Consider the following 27,500-nt stretch of genomic DNA (forward strand, 5'->3'; position numbering starts at 1 on the left):
TAACCAAATCGTATCGTTAAGGTATGATTTCCAATATAATTTCCACTTCTAATTGAGCTGAGTTAGTTTGCTCATATTTAACAGAAATATATTCTTTATATATTTCAAATCAAATGTTATAATCAATTTAAATATACATACATATGTATGTACATTTGTGTATACAGCTGGTACAAGCTATCATAATTTGCAGGCCAGAAATTGCTTGGCGGTATGTTCAGTGCGTATGTATAAAATTTGTCTGCCACTAAAATTGAAAAAGCCTTTAAACATACATACATATATACATATGTACATATTTCATACCTGTTAACTTAACTGAATCCTGATAATAATGAAAATTTGTATACTCTCAACATAATCGATACTAACTAAAATAGGTTTATTCAAATAATGTTTTCAGATTGCTGACACAAATTGAACACGGTGCTTATCCCGTTAATAACTAAGAGTGTTTCTGATGAAAACTTTTTGAAATCCCAATGCGCTTTCCTTTTTAAAGGATAAAGAAAGACATTGTTTCAATGAGAAGCGAGAATTGATAAAGAAGATTGATATGGCAACAGGACAGCACCTAAATTGAATCGAAGCTTGCCATAAAATGCAATGATAAAGCGAAGAATCGTGAACAACATGTAATAAATCAAGAGGACAGATAATCTATCTTTCGATATTTAAAACATAATTAACCGAAACATCTTCAAAAATTATAAATAAATATAATGCAAATAGGATTTGAAAACAATTCAATGGTAAGGAGTCTCTGAAAAGTACCGATTGTAATGAAGAAAAATAGGACATCAAGAATAAAGTTCGAAGAGAAGGTTTCAATTGGCCATCAACAAAATGTGCTATGAACTAACAATTTTGTACTTGCAACACAAAGTATTTTTATTCGCGGAGTGTCACTTATAATGGAAATAATGTATAACTTTTAATGAATCACCCCCCACATAAAGGCGGCTCTTTTTCGTGCTGTCAAAAGCAGCTTTTACGGGTCTTTTCCAAGATTTGGCGCATGGTGAATATCTGGTCAGTTGTTGATTTTCCAGGTCTAAGGAATGTCCAGGCATCAGTCACTAGATCACCTTTGGGGGTCCTACAAGTTCTGATTTACCTCTATTATATGAATGTGCCTATTTATACCTACTCAAGCTTATATTATCTGTCTTTTCAATGGGCCAATTTCGTCTTCTTATCTTTAATTATTTCCTTATTGACCCTTTTTAGTGTATTTCGTATATTAATTTACATATGGCAGTTCGAAAAGTACTTAGCTTAACCGTACGATGACGCTATAATCGCAAGAAACATTTACTATCAAAGTTTTGTTTTGGGTGCGGGTAGACACAAACGGGTCCACGGATTTGAGAACAATACAGTCGAAACCGTGAAATTTCCCCGGCCTGATTTGAAGTTGAATACTGTCCTATCGGTACGAAAGGTCAAGGCCAAATTGGTTACGAACTACGAACTGCTAGCTCATCGAACGGTTTCTCCAGATTTGGTCCCTGGTCCATGCAGGACTGCAGAAAACGTATTATTCAAGAGTATCAACACTAAATATTTATAGTTCTTAAACTAGTTCCCGTTTACACAAACATATATTTTTATTTAAAAATTTATTATTAAATAAAACAACATATGCGTTTAAGAAAAACAATTTTATATTTATCCATAAACTACTCATATTTGAATTATATATTATTTACGTTAAATAAAAATTAATTTTAACATAAGTTAGTATGTATGTTTGTGTACAAAATATTAGCATACCACCGATCCAATCGTGGTACTTAACTTCTCATTATTATGATGTTGTCTCGTATTTACAAAATACAAATATTGAATATGGTATGAAGCAAACCTTAAAATTATAATTTAGTGTACATAGGTTAAGTATGTACATATGTGTATGCGTAAACCTAAACGTAATCTACCCCATATTTACAGCCACCCTTCGGAAATCAGAACTCCATGTCCTACAGCAATGACAAGCGTATGGTGCGATTGAAAATCTGTTTTCTTCGCCGTGAATTGTAGGCCGAACGTGCCATCGATGGCGTTTCAAACGCCACACGTGCGTCGCCCGTCGGTGTGCCATCGTCATTGAAACGTCTTATAATATCGTCTGGAGTCAAATCATAACCAGCGAAAAACTTCAATATGTCTATTAGCTCGGCCTTGTAGGGCACATTTTCCATGGCTATCACGCAGCCGGGGCGTGTGAATTTTTCCGGTATGCCACTGCTATCTCCGTCACCACGGTTAGGTCTACTATCGCCACTAATAACAACATCGTTGCTGCTGTCATCAATTATTTGTATTTCGTCATCCTGGTCCGAATTGTGGCCATCGTGACTTGAAGCGCTGTTGTTACTGCGACTGCCACGATTGCGCATTCCGCCACTTGAATGATCACTTCGATAGCCACCGTTGTGACCGCGATCACCGCGACCACCGCGATTCATCATTGATCCACCGCCATTACTATTACCTCCCATACCGCCGCGGCCATTATTGTTGTCGTTGTTCATGTTGTTATTGCCGTAGCGTCCACCAGAGCCACCGCCCATATTCATTATCGGTGGTCCGTCATTATTATTTCCCTGAAATGGATTCCTGTCGAATGGTCGGCCATCTGTCACGCCGCCACCACCACCACCAGGGTAACAATTCATGAAGGGCTTTCCAATTTTGTCAGCGATCTCCTGTGGCATGATCGGTCGTATACGAAGTTTTCGTTGACGAAATGTGGTGTTGTTGAATTGATGTAAGGCGGTTTCTGCATCACGAGAATCTTGGAATTCGACAATGAATTCTCCGGTCGGCATATTGCGTTCACCGCGTAACGGTTCAATGTGTTTGAGACGCAAAAATGCGCCCTGCAAGAGATCAGCTATGTCATTCATACGTGTATTATAATCACAGTTTTTCATAATTATGAAATTATTCATCCCATTTGAGTTGTTCATCATATTGTTGCTGTTCATGTTTCTATTGTTGTTATTCATCATCGGCGCCATGAAATTTCCACCATTATTCATGTTCATGCCCATGTTATTGTTGTTCATACCCATGTTGTTGTTCATTCCCATGTTGTTGCTCACACCCATGTTGCTGCTCATACCTCTATTGCTGCTCATATCCATGTTGCTGCTCATACCCCTGTTGCTGCTCATACTCATATTGCTATTTTGACTCATATTACTATTCATACCCATATTGTTGCCGATATTCATGTTCAGGTTCATCTCGTCCGTGGGCTTCAAAGGTTCAAAGCGGCTTGGCTTCTGTCGACGCAGACGGGGATCACTTGGTGTATTACCACCTCTTGACATATTATCGTCACCCCTCATTGAACCAATATCGAAAAGACTAGGTATATTAGTATTTTTAGAATCGATTGAGCTATTACGTTCAGTTTTTTCGTCTAATTGTATGTCATTATTAACATCGGTGCATGCTAGGCTGCTCGTGTCATCCGCTACATCCATATCATCTTCAGCTTGATTTTGTTCTTCTTTCAATCTCTCCGCTTCAGCGAGTGCTTCTTCTTCTTTCATCAATTGCTCGTTAGCCAAACGTAGTTTCTCTTTTTCTCTTTCCATTTCATCGACCGTCGCTGGGCGTACACGCACTTTGCGGTAGCCAATCATATGCCGTGATTTGTCCTCCAAAGCTGCTTTCGCTTCTTCGGCACGTGAGAAAAGCACATGCCCTTTGAATTCTCGGCGATTTTCACGACTAGGTGTTAATAAAATATCGAAAATGGTGTAAGAGGAGAACATGCGCATAAGATCGTGCTCAACCGCCGATGAGGGTATATCTTCAATATAGAGTACAGTAAAAGGTTCCGATTTGAATTCAATGTCGGAGTTCGACACTCGGTCACCACGACTATTCGTATCATCGTTATCATCATCATTACGATCATAATCACCGCGATTATCTGAATAATTGCGGTCTCCACGATCATTGTTACGGTCAAATCGTCCCTGGGGGCGATAACTGTCCTCCACCTCCTCGAATTCCTCATCAGTTACCATCTCTACTTTGACAGCTTTCGACTTAAGCGTGGAATTATTACGCATTAACGCTTTATGTACACTGGATACTCGTGAAAATTTTATATACGCAACGCCGATCCGCAATCCGTGCTTATCGTTTACCATTTTAATTCCGTTGTGTGGGATGAAGAGACCCATGAAGAATTTACGCACATCACTGTATGTGGTACTTCCACACATGTCGCTAACCTTGATACAGCAACTCCCTTTTACTGGCTCTTTAGAACGTTGTGTTTCCGGCTCTGTTGATTTCTGTGAGATGTTGCTTGGCTTGGCAACACTGGCTGCAGCGGCCTGTGCGAAGAGATTCGGATACATTTGGGCATAAGGATTGGTATTGGCGAATGCGATGGGCTCTTGTGACAATTGACTCACTGACGAGAAATTAGACGTCGATGTTGCTGTTGGATTACCTTGTGCGAAAGATACATCCGGCTTCTTATCAATCAAGCTAAGGCCAGGGAACATTGTGCTAGTGTTCTGTTGAGTGGGGCTGCGCTTTACAGCGCTAGTTGAATCTGTTGAGTTCGTATTCAATGTGGCCTGTTGTATCGCCGTCGTATAGGGATTTTGCAATGCAAAGGTCTTAGGTGAGTCACTACTGTTCGAATTAGAGTTAAAAAAATTTATACTGTAATTATTGGGGGCCGCAACCGAAGAGGAGTAGCTCTGGAATGGTGGCATGACGCTGCCTGCTGGTATATTCACGGCGCTCGTGTTAGACTGAGAGTCAGGACTTTTATTGGCAACGCTGCTGGTGTATGAATTCGTCAACTGCGAACCTCGTAAACCCGGAATGGCAGTCCCCACACTAAATGGGTTTAAAATATTACTGGTATTGGAGCCAGCGATAGAAAATGGTGTAGAACTATTGGTAGATGTTCCCCCAATGTTGTCTGAATTGTTTGTTTGATACGAGTTGATGCCAGGTATACCCCAAGGCGAAATACTGCCTAATTTGGCGCTAGCACTCTCATTTGTGTCTAATATTTTAGTAAGCGATTTGGTACCGAGTAAATCTGTGGTGGATTTGTTAGATTGGGTATTTCCACTTTCTCGTTCTCTGCTATTTATATTGCTTCTGCTAGAGTTTCGACTACGATCTGGACTGCGATCTCTATTTTTGTCATGACCACGATCTGGGCTTCTTGAACGTCGGCTAGATCGTCGACTCTTCCAATCGCGATCTCGCGATCGAGAGCGACTTCTATCACGTCGACCACGACGTGAACCGTTACGATCATTACGTTCGATTTGGTCACGTGAACGCGATCGACGACGATCTCGTGATGTAGAACGGCGGCGATCGCGAGTTTTTTCAACGCTACTACGATGTGTACTCACGGATTCATTAATGTTGGGCTCATTTGGCGTTTCCACAAGTGTGATGCCAGCTTGTTTCTGATATGCCAAAAATGATGGTGCTGCACTCGAAAGTATATTATGTAGACTATTTGGAGTAATGACCGGTGGTTGCGGATTGGACAAGGTCGATGCTTTGATAGCTGGTACGGCACCAGCATTTTTGAGGGCTTGGAGAGATTGCTGGCGTGCAGTTTCGATCACTTTTTGCATTTCAGCTCGCGACGAAAGCAATAGACGTACTTGAACCTCATTGATTTTTTCACGATCATGCATCATTGCTTGACGGGCATCTTCGTCGGTGCTATATGGGGACAGAAGGAAAAAATACAAAAGACGTGTAAAACATTATTTTCTGGGGCATATATTGAAAACTAAAAGAGTAAGACAATTGAGTCATCTTCGTTTTGGCTTTGACGAATCAAAGCTTTGCCGATATGTTAAACTGTTCGTTTAGAATTTTTTGGGTGATATCTTACCTTTGTACTTTGAGTCCGCGAATAAGCTTAATATAAATCTCCATTTGGGTCTCATGATTATGCTTATGGCTGAAATATCATATTGATAGAACCATTAACTTTTTTTGGGATTCTACTTGTAAAGACTTTTTAATCTCATTTTGACAAATGATTGGTTTAAATAAAAACAAAGTAGGCCGTCGTCAAGTGATTGTGACATTAGAGATTTGAGATAGGACATTCCGATAGTGTTATCCATAAAAAGCAATAAAAGCTAGACCCTGTGAAGACTTTACTTCATTACTTAGGGTTAGCTGCAAGAACTTTTATATTCGTGGTGTGCTGTTTTCCGACAATTGTGGTCAAACGCCTGACAGTTGACACGGTGTGGAATACATCACTATATACTTTTTATCGCTATATAGAACTGTGTTTAGTGTTGTATGTATTCATCAATTAAAAACGAAGTATTTTTTGTTCCTAGGTACTTACGACGCTAGATCTGCTCTTATTACAAATAAATCTCTTTCCATTCTTCAAAGGTGGCTACTATATTTATAACTAAATCAGAAAACGCAACGACCAACGGTTTGTATTTTGGATGACCGTAAATTGACGTTCTTCAACATACCAGGTGCTCTAAAGATATCAAATGAATATGTACATCATATCATTCAGGAATATTTTGGTTTGAGAGAGCTTTGTTCGAAGGGGGTACCGCGTGAGCTCACTTTCGACCAAAAACAACGAGTTGATGATTCGAAACAGTGTTTGGAGAGGTTAAGGCGTAATTAACCCGAGTTATTGTATCTATATGTGACAATATTTGAAACATGGCTCTATCATTTCACTCCACAGTCCTATCGACAGTAATCCGAGTGGACTGCGCGCGGTGAACCCGTTCCAAAGCGTGGAAAAACGCAACAGTCGGCTGATTGTAAAAGTCTGTATTTTGGAAAAATGTTTATTGACTACCTTCGCCGAAACACGGCGGCCTTTGAAGAAAAACATAGAGCTGTTTCACAAAGATAATGCACCGTGTCATAATTACTTAATAATGAAATAATATCATTTATGAAGATGATTTTGTTTTTGAACATAGTGATCCGATCTGAACAATTTCTTGGAGATTGCAGCGTTGTCCTGTAAAATAATCTATTCGCTGTTCAAAAATAGTATTACCATATATCACATCTGGTTTAAAAACGTAACTGAAACATATTTAAATCTAAAAATTATGTATAGATGCAAAGGAATAGAGTTCAGTATGTGATCGAAAAGCTCCTATTAACTGTCTTACCATGGGATTGAGGTCGGGCAATTGCGCAGGCCAAGGCATAACCTTAATCCCTTTAATACGAAACCACTCCTTGGCTAGCCGACTCGTATGTTTCGGGTCATTATATTGCCGGCATAAGGTAACATTGTGGTATTCAAAATATCCATGTACATGTCTTGATCTATGACAGTGTCGATACGACCATACATAGAAAAACATGCCCAAACTAATATTTTTGACCCTGCATGTTTTGAGGGTTTGGTAGTGTATTCGGTGGACGACGCACATACTGCCGTGAACCTGCGCCTCCAAAAAGCACGATTTTACTTTCATCTGTCCAAAATATATTTCGCCACTTTTCCAATGGCCAGTCGACATGATTTCTGTCGAATTCAATGCGTTTTGCGACGTGTTTTTTTGTTAAAAGGTGCATTTTCTGCGGGCTTCGTCCATGTAAATTGTTTTCTAATAGTCGTTTTTGCATTGTATATCAAACGAAGACGGAGGACGAATAATTTTGCTATAGCGAACTATGCATCGATGGTCTATTGCAGTTGTCTTTCCCTACCTCTGCTTTCTGACATATTTAATGCCATTGGCTATCATTGGTGCAGTACATCCCAGGGGTCTTCAATTTCCGAATAAGTTTTTCCCTCATTTCTTAATTTTATAAAAAGGTTGCGTTTCTTGACGGTGCAATTAAGTGGAAATATTTATTCGTTTTGTTTTTCACTATTATAATTTTGAATAGTACATTTCGCAATGAAACCATAACAACCACTGATGGGCTCGAAACTCAAGCAAACTTTCATTTGATATTGATTTCAATTATTTTAATGTAATTATTAGTTTCCTACTTAGTGGTACTTCTTATTTGCACGTACACTTACGAGCAAAATTTTATGATATGACTCTAACGCATGTATAAATTAGACAAAAAATTATATAAAATACTCACATCAACTTCACCTTTAATTAAACCCTCTTTGGTTTATCCAACCTATCCCTCCTAAGGGTTGTGCGCTGGGCTTGGGACCCGCCATGTAAAAAACGCCCACAATGAAAAATTATCACCAGTCTCGGAAGAGCAGGAAGACCCTCCTTTCGGTGATGGCAAATGCATTAAGGATAACGATTTAAGGGCATGCATCTGGAATGTTCGGTCCTTTAATTGGGAAGGTGCCGCTGCCCAGCTGGTTGATGTCCTCGTTAGAGTAAAGGCTGACATCACCGCCGTCCAGGAAATGCGATGGACACAAGGACTGGGGCGAGTAGGTCCTTGTGGCATTTACTACAGTGGCCATAAAGGATATTCGGTGGATGAACTTCTTTCCCCAATCCACATCAAAGCGAACACACCTATGAGAGCTGCCCCCGCCACGATTTCAAAATCGTGCTTGGCGACTTTACCGTCATGGTGGGCAAAGAAGGTATTTTTGGAACAACAGTCGTTAAATTCAGCCTCCACGAGGAAACATTCCTAAATGGGTTGAGGCTGATCGACTTCACCGGGGCCGAAATATGGTTATATGTAGTACTAGATTCCAGCATTGACAAATTTACCAAGTTACCAGGTTGTCTCCGGATCGAAAAGCCACCAACCAGATCGATCATGTTGTGATAAACGGAAGACACGTCTCCAGCGTTTAGGGCATACACTCCGAGGCCCTAACATCGACTCGGACCACTATTTTGTTGCAAACACAACAGATAGCCGAACGATTTTCTAATCGATTTGCACTGTGGGTCGGCATTTCAAGCTATTTACGTACAGCTGCAACCGAAACCAGTGGTTTTCGGGAAAATGAAAAAGAACAGCTCATACGACGAGGAGTGCCGTGTCGCAGCGGAGAGAAAACAGACTGCCTACCTCATAACGTTACGACCGAACCACAACAGGTGCGGGATGGGATAGATACCGAGAGTTGAAGAGGGAAGCGAGACGCATTTGCAGACAGAAAAAGAGAGAGGCCAAAATGCATGAGTATTGACAAGCTGGCCGACAGGGGTTATGCTCGAAAATTCTACGAAAAGATGGAGCGACTAACAGAAGGTTTCCGATGTAACCGATGCTCAGAACATACTAAAATTATGGAGGGAACACTTCTCCAGTCTGCTGAATGGCAGTGAAAGCATAACGCCAGGAAGAGGAAGACCTCTACTCCGTTGAAAAAACTAGTTGGAGAAGAGCCTGGCTTCGTTTGGAATCTTCAATTAGCGCCACATATCAAAGAAGGAGAAAAGACTGGCGCGCTGTTGTTAACTCGGCTATAGCCGCGTATGCGGTGTCTACGCCAGTAACGACAAACATCATTTTATATCTAAATATTTTATTTCAACAACATCGTATTAGGGTAGTTAGGCAAATACGTTGACTTACGTTATTTATATGAACTTCAGTCAAGAATTCGGTAGAGTGAATCACCCATTTTGGTGCATAAACCAGATCTCTTTGGTTTTAAACCAATATTTGTTTTTGAGAAATCTTCCGGTTTGTGGCGTTGAATTCAATGGGTGATATTCAAAATTACTCTATCGGATTCAATTGCTGATTTACAAGTCACCTTGATCCAATGTTACGATGGACCCTAAGTTTAACTTTGAATTGAGAGATCCGTGCTTTATTAAAATGTTTGGAACTTTTGTGGTGGCAACTAAGTTCTTTCCGACAGTTTAGAAGCCGTTAGAAAACAACTTTAATTTTGACCGTAGACTGTTTATGGGAATCTAGATGAAATGATCTTCCTTCTTTCCTGTACTAATCCTTAAAAACTTAAAAATAATGTGTTCATTGAACTTCGAATGGATAAATTTGTAGGATATACCTTTTACTTAAGGTAAACTTTATCTTCCAAGTTTTATGTTCTGCATAACAGAAGTCCTTTATACAGTATGTGAAATGGTCAGATGACTGCATAGAATTCATACCATATACAACCAAATAAAACATTCCGGTGTTTACTTACCAATCGTCTCCATTATAACCGTGATAGCTTGTGCCGCGATTCAGATCTTCGCATCTTAGTGATTTCGTTTAAGAGAACTAGTTTACAGATTTTTGAAAGTTCATTGTATATGAAAATATCTCAGGTATTTTAATAGGAACATATTTTTTTCTGAGAATATGTATTCATGCTCTTCGAAGTATTCATCGCATATTTCCAATCGACTGAATACTAATAGAAGTCTTCGATTGCAGAGTAAAATAAAGGTATTTCTCGAAAATATAGAGCGAAGCACACAAATACTTTGCAAAATGCGAGCGCATAAGTATTCTTTAACAATGGATAACAGAACGCGACATAAAGAAATGATTTGAGGGATCTAGACTTGTTGCAAATTTCAAACTCATTTTAAATCTCTCACTTTTAAAATTGTTAATTTATTTTTGAAGGCCTTCTTTTCCAAGTTTCAAATGGACTTGACAATTTTGTTATCGTTTACCTTAATAGAATTTCCTAATTCGCGAATCCACAAAAAACTTATTGTTAATAAAAGCGAATTATACGAACCTTTTAGAGCCAATACCAAGCCCGATTCGAAAAGGGAAATAAGGGTTATCTTACGAGGGAGTCCGATGAGAACTTAGTTTCAATTGCATTTTTGTTTTTAATTTTGTATTGCCCGCAAGCGAAAGCGGCACTGTCAACTCACACTACCTTCCACACGATTAATTCAATTGAATTAGACCATGAATTGCTGCCCATCCCTTGGATTCTCCAGATTTGGCCCTCGGCGTAATTTTCGTTTCCAATTTTGAAAAGTTCAGTAAAAATTTTAACCTAATGAGAAGGTTATCGCCTCCAAAGGAGCCTAAATTACATACCTAATGGAAAAGTATTTTTCAAACGGTTTAAAAAAGTCAGAGCGGTTCTGAGTTCATCGTATAGAGCTAAAAGGAAACAATATTGAATATAAAATCGCAATTTTCCCAAAGTTTTCAGTTTTCCTTTTGTAACCCATGACCTTCTTATACTTCCTCTGGTTAAACACTTTAAATAAGTACATTAGCCATTACATTTTTTTGTTCAATTTATATGATTATTCCAAATCGAAGGGCACAAATATGTTGCATGCTTGATTCCCAAATCTTATCAACGATATGTCCCTCATGTTTACTCGTATGTCTTCAGAACGTCAGCTATCTCGATCAACTTTATTTTACGGTTATCTAAGATATTTTTTTATTTGTTAATGTTTTCCTTCATGTCTGTATAGGCAGAACAGAATTTACTTACTTTACTTCGTCGCTAAAAACACTATGTCTAAGGAACCATTTGTCCGACAAATGCCTTTCGAAGCTTAGGTCTATCTACAAAAAATAAGGACTCTCTCTAAAGCTATTATAGAAACTATATGAACTTCTTAGCCCACCTGGATTGGTATTATTGTCTTTCTACTTGGAGAATATCGTATGAACGTTTGTAATCTCATTTCATATGTACCCCAGTGATATAGAGCAGGGAGATCGGAGATGATTTCTCGCGGTTTTTTCCAATAATTCATTACGATTATCCCCGGTTCCCGATATTCTCTCTTCGGCTTTGTTGTACACACATTTTGAAATACGAGTTTCTGACAAGTTACTTAAAAAGATCTCGACGTTACCTTTATTTAAGCAAGAATGGACATCAACTATTATATACAAGTAATCAAATCAGGTTTATTGTTTTCGCTTGGTTCATATTTTTTTCAAAATTGCCCAAAAAGCAGTCATAGATTATTTTGAGATTATATGCATAAGAGGCTGCAACGAGTATGATTAAGTCAGATCAAACACTCGTGCCGAAAACACAATCCAAATCAAATCAGCATAGTTGATCGACTCAAGTACCGACCAGCGTTAACGGATTTGATGCAGCGCGACCAATTTTTCTTCGGCAATCACGATCGCGTAAATGGTATGGCCGACTTTGGTTCAAATCAAATCATGTAAACTTAGTGCGCTGTGCCGGATGTTTCAATCCAACCGATCAATTACTCGAGTAATGTAGTTTTGATTCCAATTATCTGTGGCTTACTCGGGTATATTTTAATACTCATACTAAATGATTTCTATGCGAACCTACAAAGACCTGTACATGTGTACAGCATATAGGATATATCCAACCCGAACACTGGCCAACGTTGCACTCATACAAATATGAGTATGATTCACAAGCAAACATGTATGTGTGTACTTGTATAAGCTGATCGCTACTGATTCAAAATTGTTCTTTGCCGCTGATTTGTACACAAACCGTTCGATTTGTATACATGAATCAAACTGACGAAATCAGCCAGAGTTCGGACCAGTACTCGAGTATGTACAAAAATGTATTACTCGTGGTCGAATACACTGTTACTCACGGTTATTTTTATGAGTCCTTCCCAAAATGTCCAGATAGCTTTTTAGCCGTTGTTAAGTCATGGCCAAACAACTTACTGTAGAGAACTCATTCGTAAAGTTATTATCGGTCTTTTAGAAAAGCTATTGCACGGAGATACGAAAAGCACTTAACCTCACCATACGATAGCGATAATATCACAAGATAAACTCACTATCGTTTAGTATATTCCCGAAGACGACTACTGTAAAAATGTCAGCTGAGCAATATCGCTCAGTGATTCGGTTCCTATTTTTTGGAAGAGAAATCGCGCAGTGAGATAAAAGGCCTCTTCTACTTCGATTGTGACATTTAAAAATCAGTTTTTGCAAAGCAATTGCCCAAGTGGCTCAAGAACACTTACCACGCAGTATTAGGTGGCAAACTTATTGGCAGACTCCAGAAAAAATCTTTTTCTTGCAGATTAAAGAAGTAGAAGTATCGTTTGGTTTGGTCAAATATGGCGAACTAAAAGGATGCTTTGTTGATAAATATTTCGCAAATTTTTCCCAAAATTTTTGAAAATACTTTTTTGAAGCCAACTAGCTTTTTGAATTAAATTTGTTACAGTTATGCGATTGGAAATTGAAGCTTTTGCATTTGGGCAAAGTGTCGTAAGAAAATGCCGTGAGTATTATCTATCGTCTCGCATTATTAAAAAGATACGTTTTAATTTAATTTTTTATATTCCATCTGTATATACTCTATAGACATATATTTTTGTTCCACATGTATTTCCCAACACATTCAATTTAAAAGAGTTCCATTTTTAATTCTCTTGTAAAGTTTTAATCTTTAGAGTTTTTAGTTTAAGGGTAATATATCGTCGTCTTTCAAGACAAGTATATCGTCACAATAGACGAACATTTTCTCTTACCTTTTCGACATAACCTTTTTTACAGTCCATTTATTTATTTCATAATTCTCAGCCAAACTAGAATGACTCAATTGATCTAACGCGTTCGTTAAACGCTAACAACTTATTCTTAAAACCAATACTTAAGTTAAGAAGTGTAAATATCTACCTGAATGCGATAAAAGCATCGCCCATTTCACCACCAACAATGTGAACACCTCCATCCGGTATTGAGAGACCTCTGAAAAATTGCCGTATATCCAATGCATTTGCCGACCACGGCAAATTTTGCAAACGAATTATAACACTCATCTTTTACTTGTCCGAGAATTCTACGCAATTATTATTTATTTTATTACAGGTTCAAAACATCCATTTAGCGAACAGCCATACAATAGCTATTCGCGTTGTTTAATTAAATATGTATTTGGTTAAGTTGTCTTTATTAGTCCAATACGGTTAGTTGTAGAGATGACATGAGCTCTGAAAAATACCATAAACATACATATAACCTCACTTTTTAATGCTAAAAGGTTTGCATAAAATAATTTATATTACAAATTTTCAGGAAACAGATATTAATATATAAAATCGGAAAGGAGTTTTTGTGGATTCAAAACATTAATGATGTTCTGAGCTTAGGCATTAAGAACATATTATCATCTATCATATTTAGAGCTAAAAGGCCCAAACACATCCTTTTTCTTTTTAAGCTCTCAAACTTCCTGGGCATTTTGAATATATAGATTATCGTAGGTCCTATATTGGGTTTATTTACACACCCACTACACCCCATGAGTGGTACAATTCCATTTTAAATACACATATATATAAATACAAGTTTTAAAAGGAGAATTTCCCGAAACATGTGCTGACATCATCATTAGTTGCACAAAATGTGGCTCAACACAGTTGCTTTCCCTCATTATGCGTTCATGAATAAAATCAAACAAATATATGCCCAAATATGAAGATGTCAACTGATTCCGGCACCTCTCTTTAATCAATCATAATACAATAACGAGAAAACTGCATCTACTTTTGTTGAAATTCATTCAGCTCATATACATACATATGTATGTATGTACTATATATAAGTAAAGAGTATGTGTAATGGTCCAGTAGGCCTAGCAACTTGTCTTAAACGTGTTTCCGAGATATGAAGTGAGGCATATCAAACAAGATAATAACAATGTACGAACTTTTGGACGAAGTGTCTGCTTTTGTGGACATGACAAGACGTAATTGACCATTTCATCTTTGGGAAGATCATACTAATGATATTGGAATGAAAAAAACGTTAGAGTTCATTATAAAACTTGTAGAGGAAATCAATTTTCCTTCTTTCCATTGTGTATAAAAGCTCTTACCAAGCATTGTTTGCGGTTATAAACGATTAAAAAGCGTGCAGTTACGGTCAAACGGTAAAACAAAAATTCGAAGTTCGAGATAAATATAAAATACTCGGTTGAAAGAAAATGAATTTTTGCATTGTGAGTTGAATGTCATTTAAAAAAAAAAAACAACTATATTAATAAATTAAAAGAAACCTTATTTATATGATATAACAAAATAAGTGAAACAGATAAGGACATTTTCATGTATCTGTAAACAATTGCTAGATGTTTGGTTCAGCTTCTCCCCAATTTGCAAAAATTTCTGTGCTCACCATAATGAACTTGTGTCAAAACTCCGAGCTAAAAGTTCATATTCCCCTCGGATAATTTATGAGTACATATAACCTAAAAATATTAAAAATAATTTTTTTTTGTTTTTACCATCCACAGTCGTCTAACCAATAATTTTGTACATTATGTATCATGTATAATCAGTGATTCATTTGGCTTACAACTGTGTTTCAGTTTTCTGTTAGCACAAATATTGTTTTCTGAAAAACAATATTCAAAATAATTACAGCAAGCAAGCAGTGAACTACGCAAGCGGCGAATGGCTCTTATTGGCTCAATCGAAACCATCTAGCGATATAAAGTATTTCAAATAGCCTCTTTTTGTTTTTTCATGTATTTTTTTAATATTGATGGTGTGTTTCTGTTAGATAAATTTGTTGCTTTCATTACTCTTAGAACCTTCGGACTTTCACTTACCATTACTGTTCCTAGATTAGAGATTTTAGCTTTTAAATACAATTTAAAATAGCTAATTGTTGAATATTGTTATGGAGATCTCCGTTGTAAGTCTAATGCTACTTTATTAGCTTCATTGAACGGAAGGTGAACGTTTGAACGATTCCGTATTAGATTTAGAAGGAAAAATATTACAGTTCACTGTGCAATTAATAATAAGAGTGTTTGATTAGACCTTCATCTTACTTCATTTAGGCCAGTTGAATCAGAGGCTTAGTAAAACTCCCTAGTTAATAGAGATGATATAAACTCTTATCGGATTTATTGTCACGGCCTGTATAAAACTCCACTAGTTACCCTAACTTGGGAATATTTTTGTATTGAACTCTCTCAGAAACAGCCTTGCGAAAACCGGACAATCCCTGCAAGTATCGATTTCTTCAAGCCCCTTTCTCCTCGTAGCTTCTATGGTTATGGCTGGGGGCCCGCATCGAAGGCAGGCTCCAGGCATATTGACTTGTTTGTCACAGCTTCTTTCGCTAGAAAGTCGACAAGATCATTATCCTTGATGCCTTTAAGCTCAGAGTTTTATGCTAATAAATGATGCGCTCTAATACTATTGTTGATTTGATGTCAACGGACGAGAACGACAATACGTTTACCATGATATTGTTTCTCTCTAAAATAATCTCTGCTTCGCCATAGACACTGACGGTTCGGTGCTGTGCGTGATGCCACTATCCCAGTTCCAATTTCATCCGCCGTATTAGAGCTGTATGTATACCACTAAAAGGTGATCCTTCGTACGTACACTTCGAGAAAGGCATCCTCCCAGTCCCTACACCTACATGTCTCTATTAAAGAGTGCCATCGGTAGATTCTCCCCAATGAACATCTATTTCTGAGCGCTTACTACCCAGCTCATAATTCCGACCTCTTTTTAAGAATAGCTTCCCACAAAGTACGCGCTACACTCAAATAGTATTCCTTGTTGACAGTTTAGCTGGTCGGAAGAACTTCAGAGCGCACCACACCTCTATAATCGAAGAAACCTGTCAATATATCCTTTATTTTTGACCTGCTTTCACGTAGTTTATTCCACGATATTCGACCGATTGATCGTAAACGTAGATCCAAATCTCATCGCCAGTAATAATACGTTTCATGACATCCTGGTAGACGGAAAGCCTTTTTTCTCAGACGTTAACGCAAGCTTGCTTTTCGAAAAAATTGATTGATTTGGATTTATGACTTCAGAAAGACAAGCGTATCTTCTTCTTCTTCTTAATTGGCGAAGACACCGCTTACGCGATTATAGCCGAGTTAACAACAGCGCGCCAGTCGTTTCTTCTTTTCGCTACGTGGCGCCAATTGGATATTCCAAGCGAAGCCAGGTCCTTCTCCACTTGGTCCTTCCAACGGAGTGGAGGTCTTCCTCTTCCTCTGCTTCCCCCGGCGGGTACTGCGTCGAATACTTTCAGAGCTGGAGTGTTTTCGTCCATCCGGACAACATGACCTAGCCAGAGTAGCCGCTGTCTTTTAATTCGCTGAACTATGTCGATGTCGTCGTATATCTCGTACAGCTCATCGTTCCATCAAATGCGATATTCGCCGTGGCCAATGCGCAAAGGACCATAAATCTTTCCCAGAATTTTTCTCTCGAAAACTCGTAACGTTGACTCATCGGTTGTTGTCATCGCCCAAGCCTCTGCACCATACAGCAGGACGGGAATTATGAGCGACTTATAGAGTTTAGCTTTTGTTCGTCGAGAGAGGACTTTACTTTTCAATTGTCTACTCAGTCCGAAGTAGCACCTGTTGGCAAGAGCAATACTGCGTTGGATTTCCAGGCTGACATTGTTGGTTCCTAAATAGACGAAATTATCTACAACTTCAAAGTTATGACTGTCAACAGTGAGGTGAGAGCCAAGTCGCGAGTGCGACGACTGTTTGTTTGATGACAGGAGATATTTCGCTTTGCCCTCGTTCACTGCCAGACCCAGAAAGCAGAACTAACGGCGTGGGTGTTAAGGCCGATGATATCAATATCATCGACATACGCCAGCAGCTGTACACTCTTATAGAAGATGGTACCCTCTCTATTTAGTTCTGCGGCTCGAACTGGACAAGCGTATACTAAACACTAATGATTATTTTGGTTTGACATTTGATACTAATGTTACTGATGGTTATACCAACCTAGAAAAAAGATATTTCGACGAAATTTTCGATCCCCGTTAGATTCGAGACTCAAATAGTTCATTATTTTATAGTGGTGGATGGTGTAATAAAATATCAACAACATATTTCAGAATGTACCAAGTACTTACTTCGAAATAGCAAGAGCTTTGTTCGGGTGAATTTTGAATTGGATATTAGTGAGTTTTTGGCAGCTATTTGTCTATGACGTGATAGATTTTTTTTTCATTGTAATCGCGGCTACGAAACATAAGTACAAAAATGTTAAGTTTGCCATGATTTTCATAGGTCACTTTGTATGACAGCTATACCGTATAGTAGTCCGATCAGAAAAATTTCCTCGTAGACAATAATCCGTGAAGAAGTCTCTACAAATAAAAAAGTATTCCAGCGGTTCCGACAAATGAACAGCTTCTTGGAGTGTAAAGAACGTGTGCAAAATTTCAGATCAATATCTCAAAAACTTAGGGACTATTTCGCGTATATACAGCAGATGGACATGGCTAAATTGACTCAGCTCTTCATGCTGATAATTTATATGTGTGCATACAAGGTGCGTTCCAAATTAAATAGGACTTAAAAAAAAAACAGAAATGGTTTTTTCGGCAAAATCAATTTATTTTATTCAAAATAATCTCCGTCTGCTTCAATACAGCTTTTTGCACGGTCCAAAAGCATGCCGAACGAGTGTTTTAGCTCGTTGTCCGGTATGGCCGCCAGTATGTCGGTGCAAACCTTTTGAATGGCCTCTACGTCTGCATAACGCTTTCCTTTCATGGGCAAATGCATTTTTCCGAAAAGGAAGAAGTCGCACGGTGCCATATCAGGCGATTACGGGGAATGGTTAATGGTTAAAATGTGATTTTTGGTCAAATAATCGTCCTTCGAATGTTGGATTCTGAGCAACTTTTGGCAGACACCTTTCGTAAGCCCAAATGATCAGTCAAAATGCGATAAATCGATGCTTTGAAGGTGTTCAATTCCATTTCTATGAATTTCAATAATGATTTCGGCTGATTTTTGATGAATTCACGCACAGTTTCGATGGAACACATGTTGATCGTCATTTATGTCCTCACGACCACTTTGAAACCACTCGTGCTCTCTGCTATGGGTTAGGCAATCATCGCCGTTGTCAAAAAAGTCTTGCGGTATTTTTTTTTTTTGAAATTGAAATGAATTTTTGATGACTCATGCCCAGCTCTTGACCGATGCTACGGCTGCTACTATGCCGGTCTCTTTCGACCAATTCAGCGATTTTATCGCAATTTTCGACGACAGTCCTTCCGGAGCGTGGCGCATCTTCGACCACCTCTACACCAGAACGAAAACGTTGAAACCATCGTTGTGCGGTGGAAATGGAAACTGTATCGGGTCCATAAACTGCACAAATTTTATTGGCGGCTTGAGATGCATTTTTGCCTTTATCGTAGTAGTACCGTAAAATATGCCGTATTTTCTCTTTATTTTGCTCCATGTTTGCGACGCTATAACTCACGAACGACTTAAAAGAAACGACAATCAATCAAACACGTCTTAGCGCGTGAAATGAGCTTTCCAAAAAGGTATAGCATGACCCGATGCGACGATAAAACTAGAACTATGCGCTTTCAGCGCCAACTAGCGAAAATACCGCAAGACTTTTTTGACAACCTATTACATACTATGTATATGTATATTATTCTCTGTTCATACTTTCCACTCACATTCTGTTGATTTGTATCAAAAGCTGATAAGGAGCAGCTAATAAAATTTACAAGTACTATATTTAATCAATTTGCCGTCGCATTTTTCTGTTGACATTACATATACACTCTGAGGTTCTTATTATGAATAAGTTTTCTGATGAATAATTATATAGGCTATAAAGTACTCTGTGTCCTTGATATATGATTGATTTTGGATATATTTGTGCCTACAGTTAATGGTTTTGTAAGATTTGCTCTCGTTTATTTTTAAAACCGTATTTTCATTTTACTTTACAAAAATTAGAAATCATGACACAAAATAACTGAAATTCTTGTAATGTCAGTTTTGTTTTGAAAAATAAGAATACATCGAAGTAAACAGGGAGACAATTATTGAAAACATATGTTATATTTCGGTAAAAGGTGAACTTCTCTTTTATAATTTTCCAGTCGACAATCCTTTTTAAAGAACTAGCAGCAATTTGCCATCATGTGACGTTCCCATCAACAATAACACCTTTCTTCCATAACTTTTAGATCCTAGTTCAACCGCTCTCTCCTGTTCCTTACTATAATTTACAAATTATCAGAAAATTGATACAGATTATTACGGAGATATTTCAACTTTACACTCAAAATTGCTTTGAGAGATAGCTCCAGCTTGTTAGCATATTTCGAGCATTTTCTTCATAATTTGGTACTTAGGTTAGGGATTTTCCGACTTTCAACTCAAAACTTTTCCAAACTTCAATTTCCCTATCACCTTGATATAATCTGTTATCTTTCATTATCTGCTGTATTTAAAGACGATCGAATATTTCAGCTTTCAACTTTTCTAATCTATTTTCGACAATTTTTACGAACGCTACTAAATTAATATTCTTCCACGTCCGACTCTCTTGACAAATTGTTTTAACGTTCCTTACTTGATAATGTACTAATCCCCTAAGTAGTTTTTGGAAAATAACTTTGCTGTAAATATCACAACACTCTTACTAACATCCATTGGTAGACTGTACCGATATTTGGGTATTTGGGGTCATCGTTGTTTCATTTTGATTGATTAAATAAAACAGGAAATTTTCTAGACTGTAATCCTAGATATATACACGTTTGATTTTTAGTAGAACGTTAAAACTTTTCGCATAATTCTAAGGATATTTTCGGTAAGGAGTCTGAAAGTGGTGATCACGTGACGTTTGTATGCGCGAAAACGGTGCGCAGAACCCTATCATAACCAGAAAACTAAATTTTTATTACTAACAAGCCGATAATTATCCAAATATTAGATTTGCATTTATTAAAAACAAGAACACATTCTACATTTTCATGAATAAGGTCATAATCTGGACACTTGAAAGTTAAAAAATTTACTAATACATATGATCCAGGGGGGAGGCGATGGAAATATTTTTGTAGAGCTGTGTTATGTATGCAACTACAGTCAGCATCAAAATAAAGTGTTCAACACTTGTTTCTTAAATTGTTTGTTTTACATCAGTCTTTGTTCAGTGTATAATACAAACATTTATATTTTTCTAAATGGTATTTAATACTCTTCAAATTGATGGAAAAACAAAGACGAAATTCTTACGGCAACAAAAGTTATGAACACTAAACTCAAAATACTTAATATTTCTGACGTCAAAAGAACAATAAGGGATGGAAACATATTTTTTGAGCGTCATATGCCCTCCATTTGCTCTAATTATGACTTGTAAAAAACGCGGCATTGAACCGAGAAGATTTTCTGTTAGTTCCGGTAAAATTGTTTGTCATTCTTCTGCAATAATATCTTTGAGCATATACTTTCTGCTGATTGTCCATCAATTTGAAGAGTATTAAATGCCATTAAAATATATATATAAATTGTTACATTATATCACTTAACAAAGACTGAAATAAAATAACCAAAGTAATTAACAAGTGTTGAACACTTTCCTTTGATGCTCACTGTATATTTATTATTATTACACGTGTGTATGTATGTGGCCGAATCGAGTAAGAAACACTTTGTCAAACCAATGAAGTGAAACCATATTTCGAACTGCTACATTGAACCGAATACCGAATCCTGAGAGAAAGTATTCATTTATGGTCCTGTAAATCTAAAAGTGATAAACATATTTGACCTGCTACTCACTTTTATTTTGAAAACCCTGATTTTCTACCCGCCAACTGACTGTAAATTTAAATTTTTATTGCACCATTAAACTTAAAACTATTTTGTGCTTTAGGTTCCAGTGTAAGTTTTATTCAGTAATGGAAAACTTAAATTATAGTTTATAAAATGGCTTTATAAGTATTTACATAATTAGAAATCGTTAGTTTGCAATGCATACATAGATGAAACTTAACGGGGCTTCCTTGCTCATCACTTTATTGAACTGTCCCCTTGGGCATTGCATTTCGTTTTCTCGGCACTTTCAAAATTCATTCCGGAACCATGAGTCGAAATTTTGCCAAATATTAGAAACATTTTTTGATAGTACAGTATAATTCTTTTACAATTCCACAAATTTTTTCGTATGATATAGCTTTCTTTGTAACAAAAAGTTTGCATTCGAAAACTTCGAAAGTGAAAACTTTTTACTGTATACGAAACAACACATGTACTTACCTATGTTGCAAAATAAATTGAGGTCGTAACAATAACGGTATTTATTTTTCATAATTGAACACTGACCTTCAGAACATCGGGAGACATTTTTTGAAGATTTTTTTTCAATTACTCAAGTTTTTTCATAAACCAAACATTTTAATTTGATACCCCCGAAACCACATAATAATAAAGGGTGATCCATTTCGAGGTTCCCTACTTTTTTTATAGAAAAAAAAACACAAAAGACTCAAATTTAATGGGGAATTTTTATTATCATTCGCAAGAACATTCTTTGGCATTTATTTTTTGAGGATTATCTCTTTCAAATGTTGGCCGCGGCTACGTCTCAGATGATCCTTCCGTTGAGTCCAATTTTCGATGATTCGTTCGAGCATTTCGCCTGGTAACTTGTGAACGATAAGCGTGATGTTTTGCTCCAAGGCCTGAAGGATATCATAGAATTTGGACTTTTCATATCCCTATAGGGAAAAGTCTAACGGTGTGATATCACACGAGCTTGGTGGCCAATTGACCGGCCCAAAATGTGAAAATAGGGAAAGGGAACCTTCTTGTTCGAACTAAATGGAAAATATGGACCGATAATTCCATCGGCCCATAAACCACACCAAGCCGTTGTTTTTTCTGGATAAAATAGTAGATCTTGAATCTCTTCAAGTTACTCTTCGTCCCAAAATGCGACAATTTCGCTTGTTTACATTCCCATTGAGCCAGAAATGGGCTACATAACTGGCTCCAAAACGTCGAATCTTCTTGGAACTCTTCAAGCGCCCATAGAGCGAAGCGATGTCGCTTGAGAAGATCGAGCAACTTCAGTACTTCCAAAAGCCGTATTTTGTGCGCTTTCAATTTAAGATCTCGACGTAAATTTGCGAATTCGTTCCATACGTCAGTCCGAGCTGCTGCGAACGGAGCCGATCCACGGTCTTCGTGTACACTTTCATCTACGGCTGCTATATTTTCTTCACTGTGTGCTGAACGTGTTTTAATCCGTCGAATATTATCTAATAATGAATACTGGGTCTCCAGTTGCATGATGGTACGTGACGGTGCGAATCGTACGCTTTGCATGCCCCACCAACCCCACTCATCTAACAACCCTCTCCCATTGGTCCGACTCCGGTGAAACAGCACGTTCTTAGGCATTTCGTTATATGACGGGGACTAGGTATCCGCTAGAACAACAATAACAACAACTATAAGTTGAGCGAAGCGCGTGAAATATATTCTTAACATTTGTAAACGTTGTTCAGGCGTGTTTCCATGATGAAATGCCAACAATACTGAACAAAAATGACATGGCCGCTTGACATGATTCACGCGTGATCTGTCAAAAAAGCCTATTGAAAAAATTACCTCTAATTGGATCACCGTTATGTAAAGCAATAAATTCCTTATAAACAGTTTTTAAGACAAAACGACTGATTAAACGACTATTTAAAAGCAAAGCATATAAAGCAGACATACTTTGATGGTATCAAATTTTGCAAAACATTTTTATTATAGATTTATTATTCAACAAAACATGTGTATTTTAACATTATAGATCGTCTTTTATTGATAGCACATTATAAAAAATTCTGCATAGGTTAAAGTGTTCCGACAAGTGCCCTTTCCAAAACTAATAATTATTTGGAATGGAAAAGTAATTTTCTTATTTTTCGGTACAAAATTTATAGAATGCTATGATCGACAGAGATCGTTGTGGTTTTAGCTGATTAAATATATATCAAAATAGTTTTGATGCTAAGGTGACATATCTTGGTTCGATATAATTATGGATCCATGTCTGTTATGTAGACTTTGCTGGCACAGAAATAATTTTCAGTGGAGTAGAAACTCGCCCGCTACGTAACATTTTAAAGATTGGATTAAGATTCTAAGGATGTAGCTAGGGTTAATAGTTTTGTAAATGTGTTTGATAGAAAACATTTCATCAATAGTAATAGGCTTGATGCAAATTTGGGTTTGATACGATCATGAAGACCCCTCTGTCATAGCAACCTTTAGGATAAGTCTATGGATGCTAATCAACAGGTCCATTTTCATAATTTTTGTATTAAACTTACCGTATTTCTTTCATTTCTATAAATATTCAACAACATTTTTAATGTCTTTTAGATATATTCCTTCGTAATAATAGTACTCACACTTGTTGATGCATCTACCATATCTACAAATAAACATGATTCAAACGCAGAAGATTTAAACATCTTTGGGACAAAGGTCAGCGATCCAAAATCGATCGGTCAAGTTAAGAGGGACACAAGTCTGAGCTATGCAGCAACAAACATTGATTCCAAGGAAGGGACACGAGTAAAAACTATAACTGTTATTAAAAATCACAGTGGGAAAAACAACGGGAAATTAGTAATTAATCCAAATTTGCATAAAAATGAGGATTGGGCAAATGCTTTTAGAGACAATTTCGATACCTATGGCGGTATACCAGACGTACCAGATATCGATGAACTTTTTGATTTTGTAAAAAATAAACCGAAAGATGATAAAAATGAGGATAAGAAAGAAGTTTCCAATTTAAAACCTAAGGACGTTACAAGAAAGGAAAACGCCAAGCCAACTACAGAGGCTTCATCAGAGATTGAGGCTACTACCACTCCAATAGTGGTAAAGATTAAAGGTGATGCAGAGGTAATACCAGGATTAAAAAAGAATCAAACAAATGCACGTTCGCAATCATTGGGTATGAATAAAGAGTTAACGCGTGAGCCGTTAACTAATCCAAATTATACCTCACCGGATAAACCGAAGAATATTTATTTTGAGAAATACATACAGGATGTTTCGAGAGGTTACGATTACCCCAAACCTTGTCCCCAAGGTGGAAAAGGTGTTGTTAGTATTACAAACCCATCTTCGGGACGTTCCTACGATATTCCAGTATCAGAAGATTCACCAGGCACGCCTTACATCGCGCCCTCCATCACTAAGAAAACCCAGGTGCCTGGTTCTCAACCGCAGAACAGCACACAAAACATAGCCTCTACCTTTGTGCGGCCGAATTTTTCCGTTAACTCCATCTTACCTTCACTTCAACCAACGTCTCCGAATCCAACAAGTCAGGATCAAGGAGGGAGCTTTTACACCAGTCAACGGCCATATGTTGCACCCAATCTACGGAGTGGCTTTAATGCTAATGGTGTCTCGACACCTCGAACATTATATAGAAGTGATATTGGCACCTACCGAGGAAATTCGTTTTTGGTAGGTGCATATAGGGCGAATTTAGCCAGATCACGTGGTTTAAAGTATCGATAAGACTAAATTGTATAATAAAAATGCAAATGCCCTCAAATTAGATACATATGAAATTATCTCCATATCTTCCTTTGTATAAGAAATTTGCACATAGATGAAGCATATGCATTTTTTGAAATTGAATACGCAATCTATAAAAAAACATACGTTTATTTTTCGTTTAATATTCATTTACCTGTTTACAAATCTAAGCTATATATTATTTCATACACATTCAACTATGTTCAGCTTAAAGCAGTCTTCAAAAGATAAGAGAAATTATCTATTATTACTACTCCATTTTTAGAAATTTTTTAGACAGTAAAAAATATAAAAATAAATATAAAAAATGTAAATATTAAACATTTAGTTAGTTTAAGAAACGTTTAATAATGTAAATAAAAGCTAATAAGGCAACAGCATCTCAGACCTTTTATTTCATATTGCGGTTATGATAGCATTTGAATACAACTATGTACACATATCAAAATAAAATTTACTAATCTTTTATAAGAGATACCGTTAATCGCCACTTCCAATATACATCGAAAATTAATTGAGTTATTTTCTGCCGATAGGAGGCAAGAGATTGTTTAAAATGAATAAGAGGTCTGAATGAAACATTGAAACATTTGAGCCACGCTGGTAAACCAAATTGTAACATAAAGAAAATATTTTAAACAGTATTCAATAAAAAAATTAAAACTTGCAACCGAAACCACTAAATTACTACTAGCTGAAGACATCTGCGGCAGCTACAGAAAATATTTACAAAAAAAATTTGAGGATTGCTGCCGAGTTGACAGTTATTGGTCCGATATAAATGCGAGCTTGTCTCTGTTACGTACCCCTGATTGTTTTGGGAATAAGAGTTGGCTAAATCACTAAGTATTTTCGAGTTTTTGTGCAATTTAAGCACGATTTTTTTATTGGGGAACACATTTTAGGAAGATAGAAAAATTTAATCTTTCAGCAATCCCACGAGTTGTTATTAGGCGTTTCCCCCGACCAATAACTTTATCTTATCCGCAACGGCTTCAAGAGCTTATTTTAAATATATACCGGTAAAGCCAAAAAGTGGGGAGCTGGTTGCGAAAAAAATTCGCTAAGATCAGCTATTATCATCGAACGAAATTATATATAAACTCGAAATTTTAATTGAAAAGAGATAAGCAAGTTGTTATAGCGGCAGAAAACTTTCCTGAAGTAATTTCCAGCAAAGATGCCTAGTTGACAGTCGTAGTCCGGATAAGAATCCGGGTCCGTTCCGGTTACTTGGCCCGACTGTCATGGGAACCCTAAGCAAGTTAAGGTCTGCTCCGAGCTTACTACTACTTATAAACTTTATCGGTAGTAAAATGGATTTTATTTTACCAATTAAATTTATTTATTGTAAATAATAAAAAAAAATATAATCTTAAGGCATTCTTAGCAATATTAATATCACTGTTTTGATCAGGTTTGGATTTCATGCATGCTGCAAACCACTCAATTAATTATTTATACTAAAATTTATTGATAAATGTATACGTGGTATTGCAGCTGCTGAATAATCAATAGTATGTGTAAAATATTATTTCCAGTCGTCAGTCGATATTCCTTACGCATTAAATCACATACCATTTCAATAATGAACTTCGCAATATATGTATTGTTTACGACATAAACACAACTATTTTATTTTTGTAAATGAATTTAGGGCTCTGTTGATAGAAACAAAAATCGATGTACACTTTCGTTTTTAATAGCGTCGAACGCTTCAAAGCGTACAAACGGCGGCGTCACACTTTTCCACTCATTACGACATTTTTAGAAAGTTGGAATGAACGTTACTCACCACTAAAACCAAGAAAAATTGAAAATAAACTAATCCAATGAAACCACTAGCAAATGGACCCGTTTTCGTGAATATAATATCGTTATTATTGTTAAAATCCTTTTAATTTTTGATCAAAATTTGTCCGCAGCTAGAAAATCTTTTGTCACCTATTTTTTCATCATATGACAGACAACAGATAGACACTTTCGTTAAAATTAAAAGATGCCATGACAATATTGGAAATTTCAGTGTTGCAATACCTTGAGTGATGCCACAGTTTTTAGCATACCAAATTTTAATTAAAAAACACATTTAGTAAAACGGACAAATATAATGGTTCATGCAAGTCTGTTAACTTTTCTTTTTAAAGATGTTATAATGTCGTAGTTATAATAATATAAAAAATATTGCAGACCACTGCACGTTTTTTAAAAACAGTAC

The 27,500-nt window shown here is 36.9% G+C and overlaps 2 protein-coding genes across 4 annotated transcripts; one reads left to right on the forward strand and one right to left on the reverse strand.

Moving 5' to 3' along the window:
• Positions 1–1,691: 1,691 nt before the first annotated feature.
• On the reverse strand, positions 1,692–27,269 carry LOC120776711 (putative uncharacterized protein DDB_G0282133). 3 transcript variants are annotated; one of them, XM_040107607.1, is made up of 3 exons: positions 27,078–27,269; positions 13,561–13,874; positions 1,692–5,736 (listed from the first exon to the last, which is right to left on the reverse strand). In XM_040107607.1, the coding sequence occupies exons 2-3, from the start codon at positions 13,701–13,703 to the stop codon at positions 1,983–1,985; spliced, it is 3,897 nt and encodes a 1,298-aa protein (XP_039963541.1). In that variant the 5' UTR covers positions 13,704–13,874; positions 27,078–27,269; the 3' UTR covers positions 1,692–1,982. The 3 variants fall into 3 exon arrangements, 2 of the variants coding, with proteins under 2 accessions (XP_039963541.1, XP_039963542.1); XM_040107608.1 differs by lacking the exon at positions 27,078–27,269 and adding an exon at positions 26,861–27,070; XR_005705458.1 differs by lacking the exons at positions 1,692–5,736; positions 27,078–27,269 and adding an exon at positions 13,302–13,507 and having other exon boundaries at positions 13,561–13,653.
• On the forward strand, positions 23,938–25,952 carry LOC120776712. Its single transcript, XM_040107609.1, has 2 exons — positions 23,938–24,019; positions 24,104–25,952. Exons 1-2 carry the CDS (start codon positions 24,002–24,004, stop codon positions 25,259–25,261), a joined length of 1,176 nt encoding a protein of 391 aa, XP_039963543.1. The 5' UTR covers positions 23,938–24,001; the 3' UTR covers positions 25,262–25,952.
• Positions 27,270–27,500: the final 231 nt, after the last annotated feature.

Source organism: Bactrocera tryoni, chromosome 5 (genome assembly GCF_016617805.1).
Source record: "Bactrocera tryoni isolate S06 chromosome 5, CSIRO_BtryS06_freeze2, whole genome shotgun sequence".
NCBI classification, from domain to species: Eukaryota; Metazoa; Arthropoda; class Insecta; order Diptera; family Tephritidae; genus Bactrocera; species Bactrocera tryoni.